We start from the raw sequence: 17309 nt of genomic DNA on the forward strand, positions 1-17309 counted from the left end.
ATAAGTTTCATCATAGTTAATCTTGCGGCATTGTGTGAAGCCTTGCGTAACAAGACGAACTTTATAATGCACAATTTTGTTCTTCTCATTACGCTTCCGAATGAAAACCCACTTGTAGCCAACGGGCTTCACATGTGGAGGAGTATGAGCTACAGGTCTAAATACCTCCCTTTTGCAGGCGAATTGAGTTTGACTTGGACTGCTTGTTTCCAGTTTGACCAATCAGTTCTACGTCGACATTCATCAACAAAACAGGGTTCAATGTCATTGCTCAACATGATCTCAGTAGCTACTGCATATGGTAATACGTCGTCGATGATCATCTCATTTCTACAACAAACATTATCCAAGCTAGCATAATGGACCGAAATCTCACGATTTTCTGGAGTTAGATTCGTCTCTTTAAAGATGCTTCCGTAATCTAGAATTTCCTCATGAGTTAAATAGAATGAGTAGGCGATAGTCGGATTCACGGTAGGCTCTTGAGATGCCTGTGTCGTGGGTTTCCTCTTCCGGGGGTGTGAATCCTTTACACCAAATGGTCTGCCACGCTTATGTGTAAGGGCAGATGATTAGCTAGTTACTAATGTACGTTGATCGGCCAAGGTGGCATCTCAAGCCTTTAGGAGAGAAGTTTGTCGCACATTTAGTACATCCATCCTTGCAGGCACATTTGCAGCTGTAATATGTGATCTTGTCACTCGCGCTAGATCGGTGAAAGCATCTGGCATGCTTTGAAGATATAATATATTCAAAGTCTTGGATTCGACAAACTTCAGAATTATATTCATTCATAAACTTAAAGTCTTGAAAACACAGATGCTACCAATCATTTCTTGCTTAAGGCAAGAGGATTTCATTTTGGTGATCAAAGCAATCAGCCAAAGCAACCCAAAATGCTTGTGGATCTTCCTCAGCAAGGTACTCAATTTGCAATGCGTCTTGAATATGTCTTCAGATGAAGATCATGGCAGTGGATTTCTCAGCTTCGCCAACTGATTGCCCGTTTCATCTTCAATGGCAGGACACAAATTCTTTGCAGTGAGGTGGAGTTTTACATCTTGGACCTACTTAAGGTAGTTCCTGCCAGAGACCTCTAAAGCAATGAAGTCGAGTTTGTTCAAATTCGGCATGTCTTTATCACAAAATAAATGGACAAGAATGTGGTTAGTGTAATGGAGAAAAAATCAATCCATTCACATAGGAGTAGAACATTCAAGTTCTAATAGACATTTATTGGTTTAAATTTACATGAAAAACTTCGGGTTTTCATGGGTGATGTTTTTAAAGAAAACTTCAGATTTTCAAACAAGGCATGTTTCTAGAAACTTTAGGTTTCGAAATAATTATGAACTTTAGGTTCATATATTCTTGTAGACAAACACAAATTTATATACATAAATATGCAACAAGAAAATATGCAAATAGGTCTTCAGGGTATATTATTATAATTGAATTATTTATTTGGACTTAGGGCCAAAATTAAAGTGGGGGTGAAAAATTATAAAACCCATAGGCCTAAAAAAATAGGCATTTAAACTCGGGGCCCAAAATAATGGGCCAAACCCACGGGTGGGCTAATTTGAAACTATGAGGTCCAGGCCTAAAAATTGGGCTGGAGTATGCACGGGCTGATCACGCCTCAAAAGAATTGGGCTGCTAGCTCATTTGTAGCAAACGGGCTGCAAGAATATGCCCAAATATAAGGGGCCCATATGGGCACTGATCAAGTGCGACAAGGAGTATGCTGGGGATGTAAGCCTATTTAGAGGCATGCTCTGGTGCTTTGCGGTGCAATGCATCGATGTTCTGGCTTCAGGCTGGAATTCGGTGCGACGTAAATGTATAAACCCAGGGAGACGGAATCCAGTGCATCACAGGACACGAGGACACCATAGCTATGGGCTGGTGTTGCGGGCTGAGTCCAATAGAGGCACAATTGCGCTCTGTGATGCGGGCTAGGAGAAATAAAGCCCAAGTGGGCTTAGGTCAAGTCCAAAACACCCCAGGTCAGAACTAGGTTGTGTTGCCGGGGAAAGAAAACGGCGCCGTCGTTTCAAGTGGCTGGGTTTTGGGACATAGTTCTTGGTGCAGGGCCGTGGGTTGGACGATAAGCCAATTCCTAATGACAAAGGGAGTAACTTGACATCGGGGGAAAGGAAAAAGGGAAACCCATGAAATTCAAACTTGAATAATACCCAAATTCGATGAAATTCTTCTGGAATTTCAATGATTTTGGTTCAAAAATCACGGCACCATGTCGGATTTTGCCAGAAAATTGTACGGCAAGGTTGTGGTCTCGCTACAGGCGAGTTAGGGTTTCTGGGTTGGACGCCATAGGCGTTAGGTTATCCAGTGGAGCTCGATGACTCCATGAGTGGCTCAGGTCATGGATTCGAAGAACCCTAAAAAAAAATTCAATTTTTGTTTTCTTTTTCAATTAATTCAATGCATATTTAATCAAATAATTGAATGCATGGACATATATATGATACAATTCATGGCAATATCAATTCACATAATTCAACAATTATGGATATAATGCATATACAATTTATGTAGAATCTAAAATTTGAAAAACATAAAGTTGTGTCATGCATTATGGTAAATGTTCATGCTATTAGGACTGCAAAAATATCGAGATAAAAATCGTTGTTTTGAAAGAACATGATTGCCTGATGATATTAATGAACTGGTTTAATGCAGAAACCTTCCACGTCAGATTCCTAAGCGCAACAGTAAAAGCGTGTTGATAACGTGTTGTGGCTTATATTTAACTGATAGGGAGATGGGTCAACAATACAAAGAAAATAGAGAGAGAGAGATGTGTTTGTAAGGTTGTGTAGAAGATGTGTTATTCCCCCTATGCAGTGCCTTTATTTATAGTAATAAGGGAGGGAAAAAATCCTTCTCCTCCAAGGAATACAAGTCATAATAAGGAAGAATAACTAGAATCAAATTTAATCTAGGATTTACACAATCACACTTAAATAAGAAGTTTATAACAATTTTTTATTTTTTTAACAACTTGAGATCAAGTGGAGAGTAACTTACATGGAACGAGTTCACCGTCACGTGGTGTTCCAATTTGATAATGCTATATCTACCACATATTTGTGGAGAGTAACTTACATGTTGGTTTATTAGAACAAGACACCACAGTGGTGGTGAACCCCTTCTATGTACGTCATTCTCTAGGTTGTGAGATATGCTACATCTACCACATATTTGTACCATCTCTCTAACAGCAGTAGGTTCCGCTAACATATGTGGTTCCAGTCTTTATTAAATATATGGTGCAAATGATGGTACAAATATGTGGTAAAAATAGCACTTTTGTTTATTTTCTTGTTCATGAAATATATGCATATCAGAACAAGTTTGATGGCTTAAATGTGCTAAAAAAATAAAATAAATATAGTAAAAGCATAGCTAAAAATGTCAATTTAAAGGCTTATAACTCAAGTAGTAAAAGCATTTATTCATGCACTTGAGATTAGTGGCGGAGCCAAAAATTCATGTTAGGAGAGGCGCACTTTAGATCAAAATGGACATAATATATATAGAAACTATCTCGTCATTTTGGTCGCCTTGGTATTAAATTCAAATGTGAGTGTCCATGCATTTATTCTTTATTATACATGGTCAACTATATCAAGAGTTGAAAATAAAACATTATTAAAAGTACACCATTTATTCTTCATTCTTGGTATCAAATTCAAAGGTGACTGGCCATGCATTCTCTTAGTGACCAAGAGAACATTTTTCTAAAAACATTAAGGCATGAGAGCATTTAAAGGGTTTTTTGTGCTAATTTGGAAAAAGGAAATATTTTTCTCTTCTTGATTTCATCGATGATCTAATAGACGTAAATGAGAAACTAACCAAAATAATAAGTCTGCAAGCAAAGGAAATAATTGCATATAGTCAAGAAACAAAGAATATGATCAACTAATATTTTTTATTTTTGAAATGATGATCAACTAATATTAGTATAGAACTATAGTTTCAAATCTTTAATGTAAAAAATTTAAGGCTTTGTATTTGTTGGATTGAAGTTAATTGAACTAACCAATACAATTACAAACTCAAGTCAATAGTGGTATTATAAAATTAATTAATGATATTAGAGGTTGTTAGTAAAAAATAATTTGAGGATAGGCCCAAGCTTAGTCTAACCTTAAGGTGGCTCCGCTATTGCTTGAGATCTTAGGTTCGACTCCATCTATTATTAATTGTATCCAAACAAGTAATGATTACACACACAAAACATTGTTAGTATTTAACTCATTGTCTTATGTTTATAAACTAATAGAATATTGATACAAACAAATTTTTAGTTTAGCAATATTTTTTCTTCCAAAAACTTAATAAAAAATCGAATCTAAATTTCTCATCCGAACCCACAGTTTAAAAAAAATACAAATAAATAAAAAAAATCTGATAGTACTAGTTGATTAAAACACATGTAAAATGTGTTTGTATATCTGTAAGTTGGGCAGGGAAAATCGCCATGTGACAAAAAGCACTAGTGTTTTTCAGTTAGGCTTTTGTTAACACATGCACAAGTTAGGGATGGATAGTTATGGTTGGCATGGGGCGATCAAATAAAGGGGTATGATACTCACACATTCATTTTTATTTCTCTCATACTTTTTTGGTTTTCGATCATCTGATCGGATGAGTTGAATAAGATCAATTAACAGAAATTAACAAGGGGTGTATGAGAAGTAAAAAATGATGTGTGGATAACACACCCCCAAATAAATAAATAAACATGTTTTAAACTCCTAGCTACAAGCCTAGAACCCTAAACCCAACCACATGTCTTGCTCGTCTCAGACGTCACAACCTCACAGTTAGGTAGTCTCTGAGATTTTAGAGGTTTGAAATTCATAAAAATGCCCTTTTTATGATAGTTTTTTGAAAAAAGTTGGACAATACACATGTTAGAAAACAATAACTTAAATCAAAACAAACTTTAGGACTAACTGATTGTAACTTTACAATGTCATTAAATAATAAGTGAGAAGAAATACAAACATAACATTCACTGAATAATCAAAAACACTTTAATCTTAAACAACCAAACAAGAAAAAAAATGTTTCAAAAACTCTAATTTCAATGTTTCACTTGAATATATAGCATTATTATATAATATAATTGAAAAAAAAAATTGTTTTTTAATTAGAGTGTTGTTATTGGCACTTCAAATATCTTGTTGTACACTCTAAATTTTTATATTTAGAAAGAAAATAATTTACTCTTATAAGGAGTGCATAATGAAAATTTTAAAATGCTAATAAAAATATATTTTTTTTTATATTTACATATAAATTTTAGATGACAAAACAATTTTGGGGCCCCAAATTCGCAGTTGTGTGCAATTGCACCTCTCGCTACCTTTTGACGCCCCCTCTGCACATAGTACCTTCTTTCTTTAGGCCATCTCCAACCGAAGGGTCCAGAGGGCCAGAGGGCCGAAAATAGCCCTAAAACCGTCTCCAACCGAGGGCTAGGCCAGAGGGCTCTGGAATCTGGGAGGGCCCCACGGGATCGGAGAGGGCTGGCTGCTTTCGGCCAGCCAGCCAGCCCCGGGCTGGCTATTTTTTTTTTTTAATGATTTCCTATTGCTGTCGGTTATAGCCGACAGCATTAAAGATATTATTTTTTTTTTAATAGTTCTACTATTAGTGTCAGTTATAACCGACACTAATAGTTTGAAATGTTTTTTAATATAACGGCTAGTAGCCGTTGTATTATTAGGCCTCTTTTTTTTTCTTTTTTTTTAATGAATTTAAACTTCTTTTTTTTTTTTTTTAATGAATGTAAACTTCTTTTTTTCCCCTTTTTTTTCCTTTTCATATGAATCAAATTTTGTTTCATATTTTTTTTCCTATAACTTTTATTTCACAAAATTTGTTTCATATTTTTTTTCAATTCTATTTTTTTCGTATAACTTCCTAGGCCATTTATACAACATTAAATTGTAGTTTTTAAATAATAAATTATGTTTGGCCCTATGGCCCTTTGGCCCTCGGTTGGAGACGGTTTTTTGTGACAGGGCTAAAACGAGCCCTTTGGACCTCTGGCCCTCGGTTGGAGACGGAGGCAAATATGGCCCTGTACTGTTCATTAAAATATTAATATCTTGGGGAATCTTGGAGGGCTAGAGGGCTCAAACGAGCCCTCTGGCCAGTCTTCGGTTGGAGATGGCCTTACATTCATTCTTGTATTCTGCCCGTGAAACTTATGGCATCATCCAATAAATGCAAAACCATATGTCAAAACTAATGATAAATTTGGTCTATAACCAGCAAAGTGTTAGGATTAGTCACGCACACCGACCGAATATATTTTATTGATTTCCCGAGTCTAATTTTTGGATCACACCATGGGCATTGGTCTTTTGCCTGGGAATCTTTATTGTAATCTGGCTTAATTAGGGGATTATTGTATGTTGATGGACTTATGTTGGATTTGCATAAAGAGAGAGAGAGAGAGAGAGAGAGAGAGAGAGAGAGAGAGAGATTAACTTTGAGTCAATCGTATATGTTACTTAAGAGAGGGATTTCCCTTTTTATACAATAAATGGAGACTAGTTCTGGTGCCTGTTTTGCATTCTTTTACAACAAACTGTAGTCTCCATTCATCAATCCATCTTTTGCAAAAAAATCAGTTTAATCCGAAACTTTATCCATTAGATTCTCATAGTGAAGTTTTAATATTTCTTAAAAAAATATATTCGTCAAATTATTTGATCACGACTAGATGTCTCAATCATTTTCAACTTTGATAATATTTTGCAATGATATCTTCAAAATGGAACTTAAAAAGTAGTCAGTTCATATAGTTAAAATTCAATGCAGAACATGTCCCGTAAATATTTTATAGTTTCTACTAAAAACAAATGAAGATCTATTTCGTTTAAGTATTATTACAATATGCATGTCAATGTAACAAGGTTAGCATGAAACTGAAGTCACATATTATGAATAAAAATTTAATACTATTAATTATCGATGCACATGTTAATGAAATTTGGTTGTTAATTTATTATAACTCAACATACATTAACGATCAAAATCAGCCAACACGTTCCAACATAACAAACCTTATTATGAGATTCTAAGAAACATATAGACTACCCCTACGTAATTTAAAAACAACCAACACATTACAATTTATGTTGTTCTCTCATTGCCCAAAACGCTTCAACAAAATCTCAACCATTCTACACCTAGTGTAACATTTCAAAAACGAGAAATACGATACCTTTCTCTAAAACAAACCTCGCATGCAATTGTTTTTTGTACATTGATTTTGTGCACATAATAGTGCGATACCTTTTGCATTATTACAATTTGAAGCATTTAAGAAATAACTCAGTAGTTGGAGACGAATAAATTATGAGTTCAATTTCTGATGTTGATGAATCGCACGAAGATGGTCAGAAAAGCTGAAATACCTCTATGAGTCTTCTTAGATTCCAAAACAATAGACTGTTATATTGAAATCATCAGCAAGTCCTCATTTTCCTTTTATAAAAGGAAAAAAAATAATATTATACAATTTGAGTGACAAATAAAAAAAAGGGAAAAAGATAGCTCCGTCCCACCTACAAATCATTCCCATTCCAATCACGCCAAACTTGCGCACAACCACCGCTCCCTTCGGAGGTGGATTGTGCTCTTCCATTTCCATACTCTTTTCATTCTCTCTTGTTTTGTATGATTACGGTTAAGATACGCTAATATTTTATATTCTTATTACTTTTTATTTTATTATTTTTATAAAAAAATTTAATATAAAATATTAACATGGTTTAACTGTGACCACACAAATAGAAGAGTATAAGAAGAGTATGAAAATGAAAGGGCAGACAATTCAACTCCCTCCCTCCCTACCTACTGCGTGGTTCTGCATCAGCCGTCAGCTTTCGCCGCACACGTGGTGCTCATCGGCAGGGTCCCCGCTGGATTTAATTTTTCCCCATTTTTTTAATTCCTTGTGCTGTCACTTGCAGTGGTTGAATCGCTTGTGTGGTTGAAATTGGAGCTGGAAAGTAACTGTGCGCTCAGATTTGCCACGCGTCGGTTTACCGTATGGCGAGGGGTCACGCTTCACGGAGGAGCGTTCTCTCTACGCAATGAAGGCTATGAAGCAGCTCCGCCGTGACCCCACCACCCTCTGCAATATCTTGAATAAACTTGCTTGACTATAAGTTTTTCTTCCCCACTTTATGATCATTTATGTTTTTACCCAAAATTCAAAAATATCCTTTTTCTTCTTTTGTTTTCTTTTCAAAAAAAAAAAAAAAAATCTAATTATGTTACATGTTTTAAACCAGACGGTAAAACAAAAACAACAGACTTTATTCTACTAAAATTTTAAATGGAGTCAGATTTATGAATCTTAAAACATTACTGTTGATTTTACGGCAAGTTTAGTTTTCATTATCATAGCAATTCGAAATGAAAAACAAAACACCATTGTCGAGTAAGGTAAATCATGTATACTCTAAAAAGTTATTTATTTGAATAATCGGAATTTGACTCCAATTATCCCCTTTAAAATATATATATATATATATATATATATATATTGTTTTTTTCAACGTAAAAGTTTCTATGAGTATTAAAATGACATTGTCAAGAAGTTCTCAGCAAAAACAACTTCCAAAATTTTGCAAGGTGTTTGGAGGATGTGATTTCCAATGATGGTGAGGTAGTCAAGTAGTGACACGTGTCAAATAGTGATATGTGTCAATAGTGACACGTGTCTCCGGAATGTCGTTCCAACTTCTGGTTGAGTATTAGTTGCCGTTGGGGCCCTTGAGGCTCACTTCGCAGTCGCACCACAGTTGGTAGCAGCCCGATATTTAATCAGAAGAAACTCACATTTATTGTTTAATATTACATAGGCCAAAAAATATTTCAAAAACCATAATTTTTCCCTTTTGCTAATTTTTGTTATCGTTTTACTTAATTCACCCTCAACACCAAATAATATTTTTGATAATACCCTCATCACCAAATAATGCCATAATGTATTTTTAGTAGAGCTCGAATGTTAGTGGGTTTGATGGTTAATTATTGTAAGAAAAAATAAGAATCATATTCACATCAGAGTTTATTTTTAGTTTTTCTTAATATATTTTAATAAGAAGATATTATCCTTATAAATGAGGAAATATTACAAACTCAGTGATTATCTATATAAAATACTGCAATTGAAATATTACTTATGATTCTTTTCCAATGCAATTAGTTCTTGAGGGTATTTCTCTACACATTCAAATTTAGAGTTCAAGCAACAAGCAATATTCTTGCATTTAAAAACCTCGGTGTGAACTTTGAAAATTGTTATTTGTTACTTAAAGAATTTAAACTGTAAAATCAATGGGTCAAAATATATTAAAATTATAGAAGATGGTAGGTTGTTCGATTGACACTAACTCATAATTGCTTATGGTTGTTCTCTCTTATTTGAGCCTAACCAAATTCATCTAGAGTACGTTGTTACGAATTCCTCACAACTAATGTATGCGTACAATCACACCCAAATCCACTTTCACAACGTTTTCAAACACTTCGTGACCTTATATACATGGAAGTGATTTTCAGAGTGTTCTTATCTCCTCCCACAAGTGCAAACAACAAACCAAAAATGTCGAACGCAATCCTAAATATAACGCAACAATACAGATAATTGGAAGGAGACAAAGAGAAAGCAAAAAAATTTCAAGTGATCTTTATTACATTGGGTGATTTCATGTATTCGAAGTTTACTTTATTGGTATTAATATAAACCGATAATAGAAGGTTTGCTAAGAAAAATAATTAATTGGGGATTAAATGAATAATCAAAAGTAAGAGGAGTGAAGGTTGCAAAACCCAAAAGTTGGAATATTATATATATATATATATGTAGAGAGAGAGAGAGAGAGAGAGAGAGAGAGAGAGAGAGGAGGTTTAGTATGTGGACAGAGACTGAGTTGAGTGTTTGAGGAGGAAGTCTTAAAAGCCAAAATACGGACACTCAACTCACACACAACCTTCTCATCCTCCATAACCGCATTTCTCTCCATATAATCCCCCTCGCCACACCCACATATCCTCTCACCGCACCACCTCCCCGAATTCCCAAATCGTCTCCGAACTTCCATTCCTCTTCTGCTCTCCGCCGGAAATCAAGAAATGAAGAAACTTTTCAGGGCTTGCGAACTCTGCGACCAGGAAGCCTCTTTCTACTGCCCTTCCGACTCCGCCTTCCTCTGCTCCCGCTGCGACGCCCGCGTCCACCAGGCCAACTTCCTCGTCGCCCGCCACGTCCGCCACCCTCTCTGCTCTAATTGCAAATCCGTCGCCGAAACCCCTGATCATCACTCTCTCTGCTCCTCCTGCTCGCCTGAAATTTTTTCCGGAGACTGCGACGGCGACGCCATGTCGTCATCGTCGGATTGTTCCGCCTGCATATCCAGCACAGAAATGGGGACCACAAAGACCGGATACGAGAATCCGAAATCCGAGAGCTCCTTGACGGAGGTTTCCGGTTCAAATACTCCGCACAGATTCCCCGGCGCGAAGAGGAATATGCTATGGAAATTCTCCGGCGCCAAGAGAAATTATAGCGTACCGAGTGCGCGAGCACGAACTTCAAGGCGAGTGGACGCGAGAGCAGAGGGCAGTTTCGTAAATTGGTGTAAGAGCGTTGGGGTGAACGGTAATTTGGCGGCTGCCGTGGTTTCGACTGCTTCAAATGCGTCGGGATTTTGCCTGGAGCGGTTGGCTGGTGTGCCTCTGAGAGTATCCCTTGCGGCGTCGTTTTGGTTCGGGTTGAGATTCCGTGGGGATAGATCGGTTTCTACGTGTCAGAATCTGAGACGGGTCGAGGTGCTATCCGGGGTGCCGGCTAAGCTGATCCTAGCCGTTGAAGCTAAGCTCGGGAGTGAGCTGAGAATTAGGCGCGCACGACGGGACGATCTGGAGGAAGGCTGGGCAGAATGCTGAGACTTGGGTGTGTGGAGTCCTTTCGCACGTGCGAGTGCAATGAACGCGTGTGAACTCTAAGTGTCAAGACTCAATTATGATGGTGATTAATTAGTCAGTAGAACATTTAATTAGGCACCAGCTGTGGGGGAAAAGGATTAAATTAACTTTGTAATTTCGTTTTTTTTTTTCTATTTTTTTTAGATCACAACCCGAAATTCTTGAAAATCGATCGATCTTGGCCGCATTTTCATCATTAATTTTGGTTCTTATTAGTGGTTTAATTCTTGACCGTTTTATGGCTATTTTTTTGTTGTTGTCAAAGAGTAGACAATATTAAATTCGAATTGAAATGTTTACATCAAATGCCAAAACATTAAACAATCATTCTTGCTCATAAAAATCTCATACATGGACACCCTCCACACGAGTAGATAATATTGAAATGTTTTATGGCTATTAATGCTCTAAGACCACGAGGGCTCAAAGTCCTACGGCCGAGGATTTTACTTTATATTCATGATACGACAAGAGTTTGACTCTCGAGTGACCTCTCGTCCACATTTTTAGATGTGAGAGCAGAAAATTAGCCACACATGCCCCATTTTTTCTTGGTGAAGTGTTAAGAGAGATTTAAATGTGGACCAAATCTTTAGTAGGCGATGGTTGTGATGTCCTTCAACGGATCCAACAACTAATTAACCGTAATTTTGAAAAGAAAAATCTATTTTTACTAGAATGATGGGATTCCGCCAATAGGAATACTAAATAGGCAAGTTGATTGACATAGTAATGGAATTGATAAAATAGGTCGGTACCTTTTTTTTAATTTTAAAGAGCCGATATATTAATGACTTGAAATGAAAATTACATCAAATCTTGGATGAGAAGATCGTGATAATAACATGTGGATTCTCGAACTAAATTACTTCGTTGACACTGCAAACTAAGCTAATCTATAGGGTTTCCCATTATAGCTTTTAGGGAGCCGCTACCTAGAACACGTCCTCCCGCAATCAGACCAATGGCGGAGCAATACCTAGAGTGGTCGTTAATCGCAGCAAGAGCATGAGCATATCACTCTTGACCACAATCTGTTGTGCACCCATACGCTCTGCTAACCAGGGTCCTTCCCAAACTGCCATCAATTCGATCTGCTACAGACACAATACCTTCTCTCCTCCAAGCACTGGCTGCCTCAAAGTCCTGTGCCAATCACGAATTACAACCCTCACAACTTTTATAAATCAGATTCACCAACACTCGGTATGTCGGTCCAATAATGCACTATTATGTGGAGAAGAAAAAATTGTATTATTGTACCAAAACGTACAATTGTGGTATAGTTGTTCCGTGCGAGTCACTCTAAAAAGAGGGGTCAATAATAAAGTAAAGCAGATATTAACAGTTAATAATTATAAAGGTGAGGACTGAAATGTGGGGAATTCTGATTTTTGAGGCATTGAGAAGGTTTGGTGGAGGAGAAAGAAACAGTCAACAAGTTTGGTTGTGGCTGCGGTTGGAAGTTGTTGCAAGAATCCAATGAAAAGAGAGATTAGTGAGGGGATTATTTTCAACCATAATTAACTAATTCTTAATTGGTGTTAATTAAATGATTGTCACTGCAAAGGGTACATTTCCATCTTTGTACTACCCTCATCTATAATTATATGTCTAATCTAATTACGTAAAGGTATAAAGATGTTGAGATCGTCTCTGAATTTTTATGTCCAGAGTTTAAGGATTCGGAGATTCAGGTCGTTGAAGAAAGAGAGATTCGCACCCTTGATTTGTATGAAATGAGTAAAGGAATAGGCTAATGAGGACCGCATAATTTAAAATGAATGGCACAGATCTCTGGATTCAGGTTGTTTAAGATGTTGACCCTGCATCACATTTTTTATTTTTTATTTTTATGAAAAAGACACATCTTTAGTTGGTTGAATGTCAATTATTTTCTGCATCCATGACCAGTGACGTTTCTAGGTTTTTCTCTTCGCCGGTAGAGAGAGAAGAATGTATGACCACACATCAAGAAATAATATATATATATATATATATATATATATATATATATGTGTGTGTGTGTGTGTGTGTGTGTGTGTGTGTGTGTGTGTGTGTAACTTGACATTGTTTAAAAAATATGTTCAAGCCTCCAAGGTACAAAATATGGAGGTTCAAGGAAACAGTCAGTGAGCCTAAACATAAGAAAATTATCGGAAAATATCGTCCTATTGTATTCGTGAGCATTTTATTACAAAGTTTAGAGGGAGGGGACTTCAAAACTTCGGTGCAAGGGGCGGGTAAAATGTCCTAGGTAGCCCCATATATGCACATAGTTCAATGATTTTGAATAATGAAAGATAATTATCAGCTGTCATTGGTTTTATGGTCAAATAATATTTATCTGCACTTATAAGCGTGAAGTATTAGTATAGATTGCTATAAAATGACGAGTTCAATATTGAATTAGTGTTAGTTGATTGTGTAACTTAACCCAACCACATGTCCTCAATATCGTTCAATAATACTAAAAATTATTGTCAGTTAGCAACTTTCACAGCCTTTTCGAACACAGGCTAAAAGAAAGTTTAATCGAACATCAGAATCTGTCATCAAATGCAGGGGGAGAGAATGCAGATCTTATCTTCCTGATTCACTAACCATACATACCTCAATCAAGTAGAAAGCCAAGCCTTCTACTCAAATGCAGTTTGAAGTGTTATTTTGTAATACACACACACACACACACACACACACACACACACACACACACACACACACTTATATATGCGTATCATGATGATATATATATGTATCATCATCATCATCATCATCTGATTCAAGAAAGATTCCAAATGCAAGCTTGGAAAATTATCAGTGTTCTTGGCAGTGACCGGTTGTCAATCTTCCTTCTACAGCAAGCTTAGCCAAAAATTCTCGGAGACTAACGCCGCGAGGACCCGGGGTGACATGGTTAATGTTGCCCCAACTTGGACACAACTCTTCCTTATCAGGTGTTGAATTCTCTAAGCTCTTACTTCTCCCTATGCCAGGGCACCATTCTCCCGGAACCAACCCTTTCGAAGTCCGATTCAGAACACTCTCATCGATCTTGTTTAGCACTGGATCATCATCTGTTTGAAATGGTCTAGCAAAGGCCGCTCGACTTGCTAACATTTGATCATAGTGTGACATGTTAAGGACTTTCGCTTTTCCGAGTGCAGACGTGTCCCAAAGAATGTACCTTAGGTCATTGTTCACTGCAGAGTTTTTGAACTCAGGTGAGCTGCAGATGATTGTGTGGAAGTAGGATTCAAGAGGGTAAGGCACGTTGCTGAGGTACATCAGCAACTTCCTGGGAAAGTTATCCCATCCCTTGACACAGTAGTCCATGAAATCTCTGGTTAAAATCGGCCAAGGCGAACCTATATATTTCACAAGTTATGATCAAACTTTAGAATTTTTCCAACTTGCAGCTGTTTTAATCTTATAACACGTTGAATACGAGAAGTTTTTCAGTAACACTATGTGTCAGTATGACTATCACGCTCAAAAGTTTCTCTTTGAATACGCATTTCATGCTCAATTTCAGTAAGAGCAACTTACCTCCAAAGATTTTGAAAGCATCTGGCATGGTTCTTTTCTCTACAGCATACAAAAGTGGAGCAACCTCTTGAAGATATAAGTTAGGGTCATTAACGATTCGATCTGTTTGCCTGCGGACAATCAGCTTCCATTTAGAAAATTCAGGACATCGTAAATTGTCAGTGAAAAACGCAAGGTGCCTAATTCAGGACATCGTAAATTGTCACTTTAGTCAAAAGGCTGATATTTCTTACTCTTTCCAGCCAGTCTTGTTTGTAAAATGTATAAAATTGGTATTCCTTGGCAATAAAGCGAAAGCATGGAGCAGATCTGAACAGAAAGAGTTCGAAAAAATTCCTAGTCAGTGAATCACGTTGATCAATTAACCAATATGGGTTTCCAAACTAAAGTGATCAAGTTCCCAAGTGTGCATGCATTTTATCGAAAACGAACGAAATGGTTATCAAACTCGCCCTGAGGGTACTGAAAGCCGAAGATCAAATTTATAAGCCAAAACAGATAATTAAATCCTTAAACCTTTCAAGCTTGATTTAAATGATGTTCAGCATTAAGTGACTTTGCCGATAATATAAGTGCTTTTGATGTGAAAGCACTTACCATCCTGATTCATGAGGGGATAGTCAGAAGCACTTAAAGTGATGAACCAGTCCCAATCTGTACTGAGCTTTAGATGCAATGCTGCAGCATGAAGTGTGGCAGCAAGAGCAGAAGACCCCATCTGGATGAGGGCAAAACTTTTCCCAACAACATAAACATTTCCATAATTTCGAAAAACTTCTTCGGCTTGAACAGAGAGAGCTAGCTGCCCTCTATCATAATCCGACGAACATGAATCAAGCTGCAGCAAATACCGATTTCTCGGATGATATATTGCCTTCAAAAGCCTCAAAATCCTCTCACTTTCTCCTTTAGTTCCACATATCCAATAAGCAAAGATAGGGGGGTTGGCATTCCCTTTCAATGGCACTCCCACTGATAGTTGGTTTTTGTTTCCATATCTAGAAAACACATTGGGAGATGATCTTGAAATTGCTCCCAACAAGATTAAAGTAACCAAAAGTGCTAGGATCCATAGAAGATAACCCGAACACCACGAAGAAATGTTTGATGTTCTCATTGAGGGAAGCTTTAAAACCATTCAAATGCGAAGATCTTGGCGTAGTCAAGTTGGCTGGACTATGCTTCCCCTACGCACTAAAGTTCAAATCCACCTTCACCGCAGTTTAGCTTAGATTAGAATATCGCTCTAGTGAAGAAGAAAAACCATTCAAATCCAAAAGCTTGGACAAAACCTTAGAGATGGAAGTAGCTTTAGTGCTCGTAAGAAGAGGAAAAATGAATCCATGAACTTGAAAAAAAAGGTTGAGTTTGGTGAAGGGTTCATGGGATCAAGTTGTACCAAAACAAATGAAAAAGGCAGCTGTGGGAACACGGTTGGGGAGACTGGTTTCTGAAGAAAACAAGGAGATATTTTGTCAGGCCTTCTGAAAAGAACAGAGAGAGAGAGAGAGTTGAGATGTGGCTTTTTTGTTGGTTGAGATGTTAGTGTCATCATAATCTTGTTAACCGTATGCACTTTGATCGTACATTTGCGTAGCACCGCTTGTCGGTGTAACAGTGAACGTTTTGTCATTGGCTGAAAACTTTGAAATGCTAGTTTTTTGAAAGACTAAAAATATATTCTTGGCGTGGTGCTTTTTCAAGGGACCAAAAAACAGACCCGACGATGAGCACCCATTAATTTCACACGGATGATATCAAACTCATTGGGTGTGTTAATAAGAAATACAGGGGATGATGACCTCGTTGGAATCAAACTTGCACACAGTTGCTTATGTTTTCGTCCCTCGTTCGAGTAAAACCAATTTTTTTTATGTTGGTTTTCTAGTCCTAAAGGTAGAGCATTGCAAAAGTTCGACTCTCGTTTTTTTCTTATATATTTACTTCTTTTCGTATTTGAAGAATGACGATATTATTGATACTTCAAAAGCGTCATCATTTACCTCTACTTATACAAATTTTCTCGTCTTTTTATAAATTTGGAGTAGATTATGATCTTTGCTCCCGATAGATTTTTCAGTGTGACCGGTACACGAAGTGATACATTACGTGTCACTATACAAATGGTGAGATATGTGTGTTATAAAAGTAAATAACTTAAAAAATAAAAAATTTCACCACTTATATAAAAATACGTGGTGTACCACCCATGTCTCCATCGCACTGAAAAATTTCTCCTTTGCTCCCTATGAAATATGAGTTAAAAAATATTCATACTATAGGGCCTAGGGTTGGGTTCGGTTCCGTTTGGTTCGGTTTTTGGCCGAAATCGGAAACCAAACCGAAGTTACTGTTGGGTTTCGGCCGGGTTCGGGCTTTTTTTTTTTTTTTTTTTTTTGTTTAAATCTGAAGCTTGAAGAACGTGCTTCCCTACCTTGAGCATTCTCAGTGAGAAATCAACCTGTAACATCAGTTATTAAAATTAACAAACTTGTAGTCAAATCCATGAAGCATTCCTATAATGAACACATGAATTAACAAACCTGCAACATCAGTTATTATAAAAAATAAAATAAAACCCACAATTTATTCTTTTTTCCTGTTCACCCAGAAAGCCAAGAATTAAAGCTTTACCTCCATCTTGCAGATCGAACAAAACAAAATCAAGTACATACCAGGCAATTCCCGTGGCTCACATTTGTAGAGGT

The 17309-nt window shown here is 36.9% G+C and overlaps 2 protein-coding genes across 2 annotated transcripts; one reads left to right on the top strand and one right to left on the bottom strand.

Annotated features, from left to right (window-relative positions):
• The first annotated feature begins 9942 nt into the window (after positions 1-9942).
• Positions 9943-11276, top strand: LOC103405226 (B-box zinc finger protein 32). Its single transcript, XM_008344201.4, has one exon. The coding sequence runs from the start codon at positions 10201-10203 to the stop codon at positions 11011-11013; it is 813 nt and encodes a 270-aa protein (XP_008342423.3). The 5' UTR covers positions 9943-10200; the 3' UTR covers positions 11014-11276.
• A 2222-nt stretch (positions 11277-13498) lies between these two features.
• LOC103405225 (beta-glucuronosyltransferase GlcAT14C-like) lies at positions 13499-16116 on the bottom strand. The gene is made up of 4 exons (XM_008344200.4): positions 15199-16116; positions 14835-14910; positions 14602-14711; positions 13499-14420 (listed from the first exon to the last, which is right to left on the bottom strand). Exons 1-4 carry the CDS (start codon positions 15737-15739, stop codon positions 13870-13872), a joined length of 1278 nt encoding a protein of 425 aa, XP_008342422.3. The 5' UTR covers positions 15740-16116; the 3' UTR covers positions 13499-13869.
• Between the last annotated feature and the right edge of the window lie 1193 nt (positions 16117-17309).

The sequence above is a fragment of the Malus domestica genome, chromosome 17, assembly GCF_042453785.1.
Source record: "Malus domestica chromosome 17, GDT2T_hap1".
Taxonomy (NCBI): domain Eukaryota; kingdom Viridiplantae; phylum Streptophyta; class Magnoliopsida; order Rosales; family Rosaceae; genus Malus; species Malus domestica.

Bases quoted from the DNA above. Each gene is read 5' to 3' on its own strand.
- LOC103405225 (XM_008344200.4), bottom strand. From the start codon at position 15,739: ATGGTTTTAAAGCTTCCCTCAATGAGAACATCAAACATTTCTTCGTGG. The intron at 14,911-15,198 runs GTAAGTGCTTTC...CTTTCTGTTCAG, and splicing joins TCCCCTCATGAATCAGGATG to ATCTGCTCCATGCTTTCGCT. The intron at 14,712-14,834 runs GTAAGAAATATC...GATTGTCCGCAG, and splicing joins AACAAGACTGGCTGGAAAGA to GCAAACAGATCGAATCGTTA.
- LOC103405226 (XM_008344201.4), top strand. From the start codon at position 10,201: ATGAAGAAACTTTTCAGGGCTTGCGAACTCTGCGACCAGGAAGCCTCT.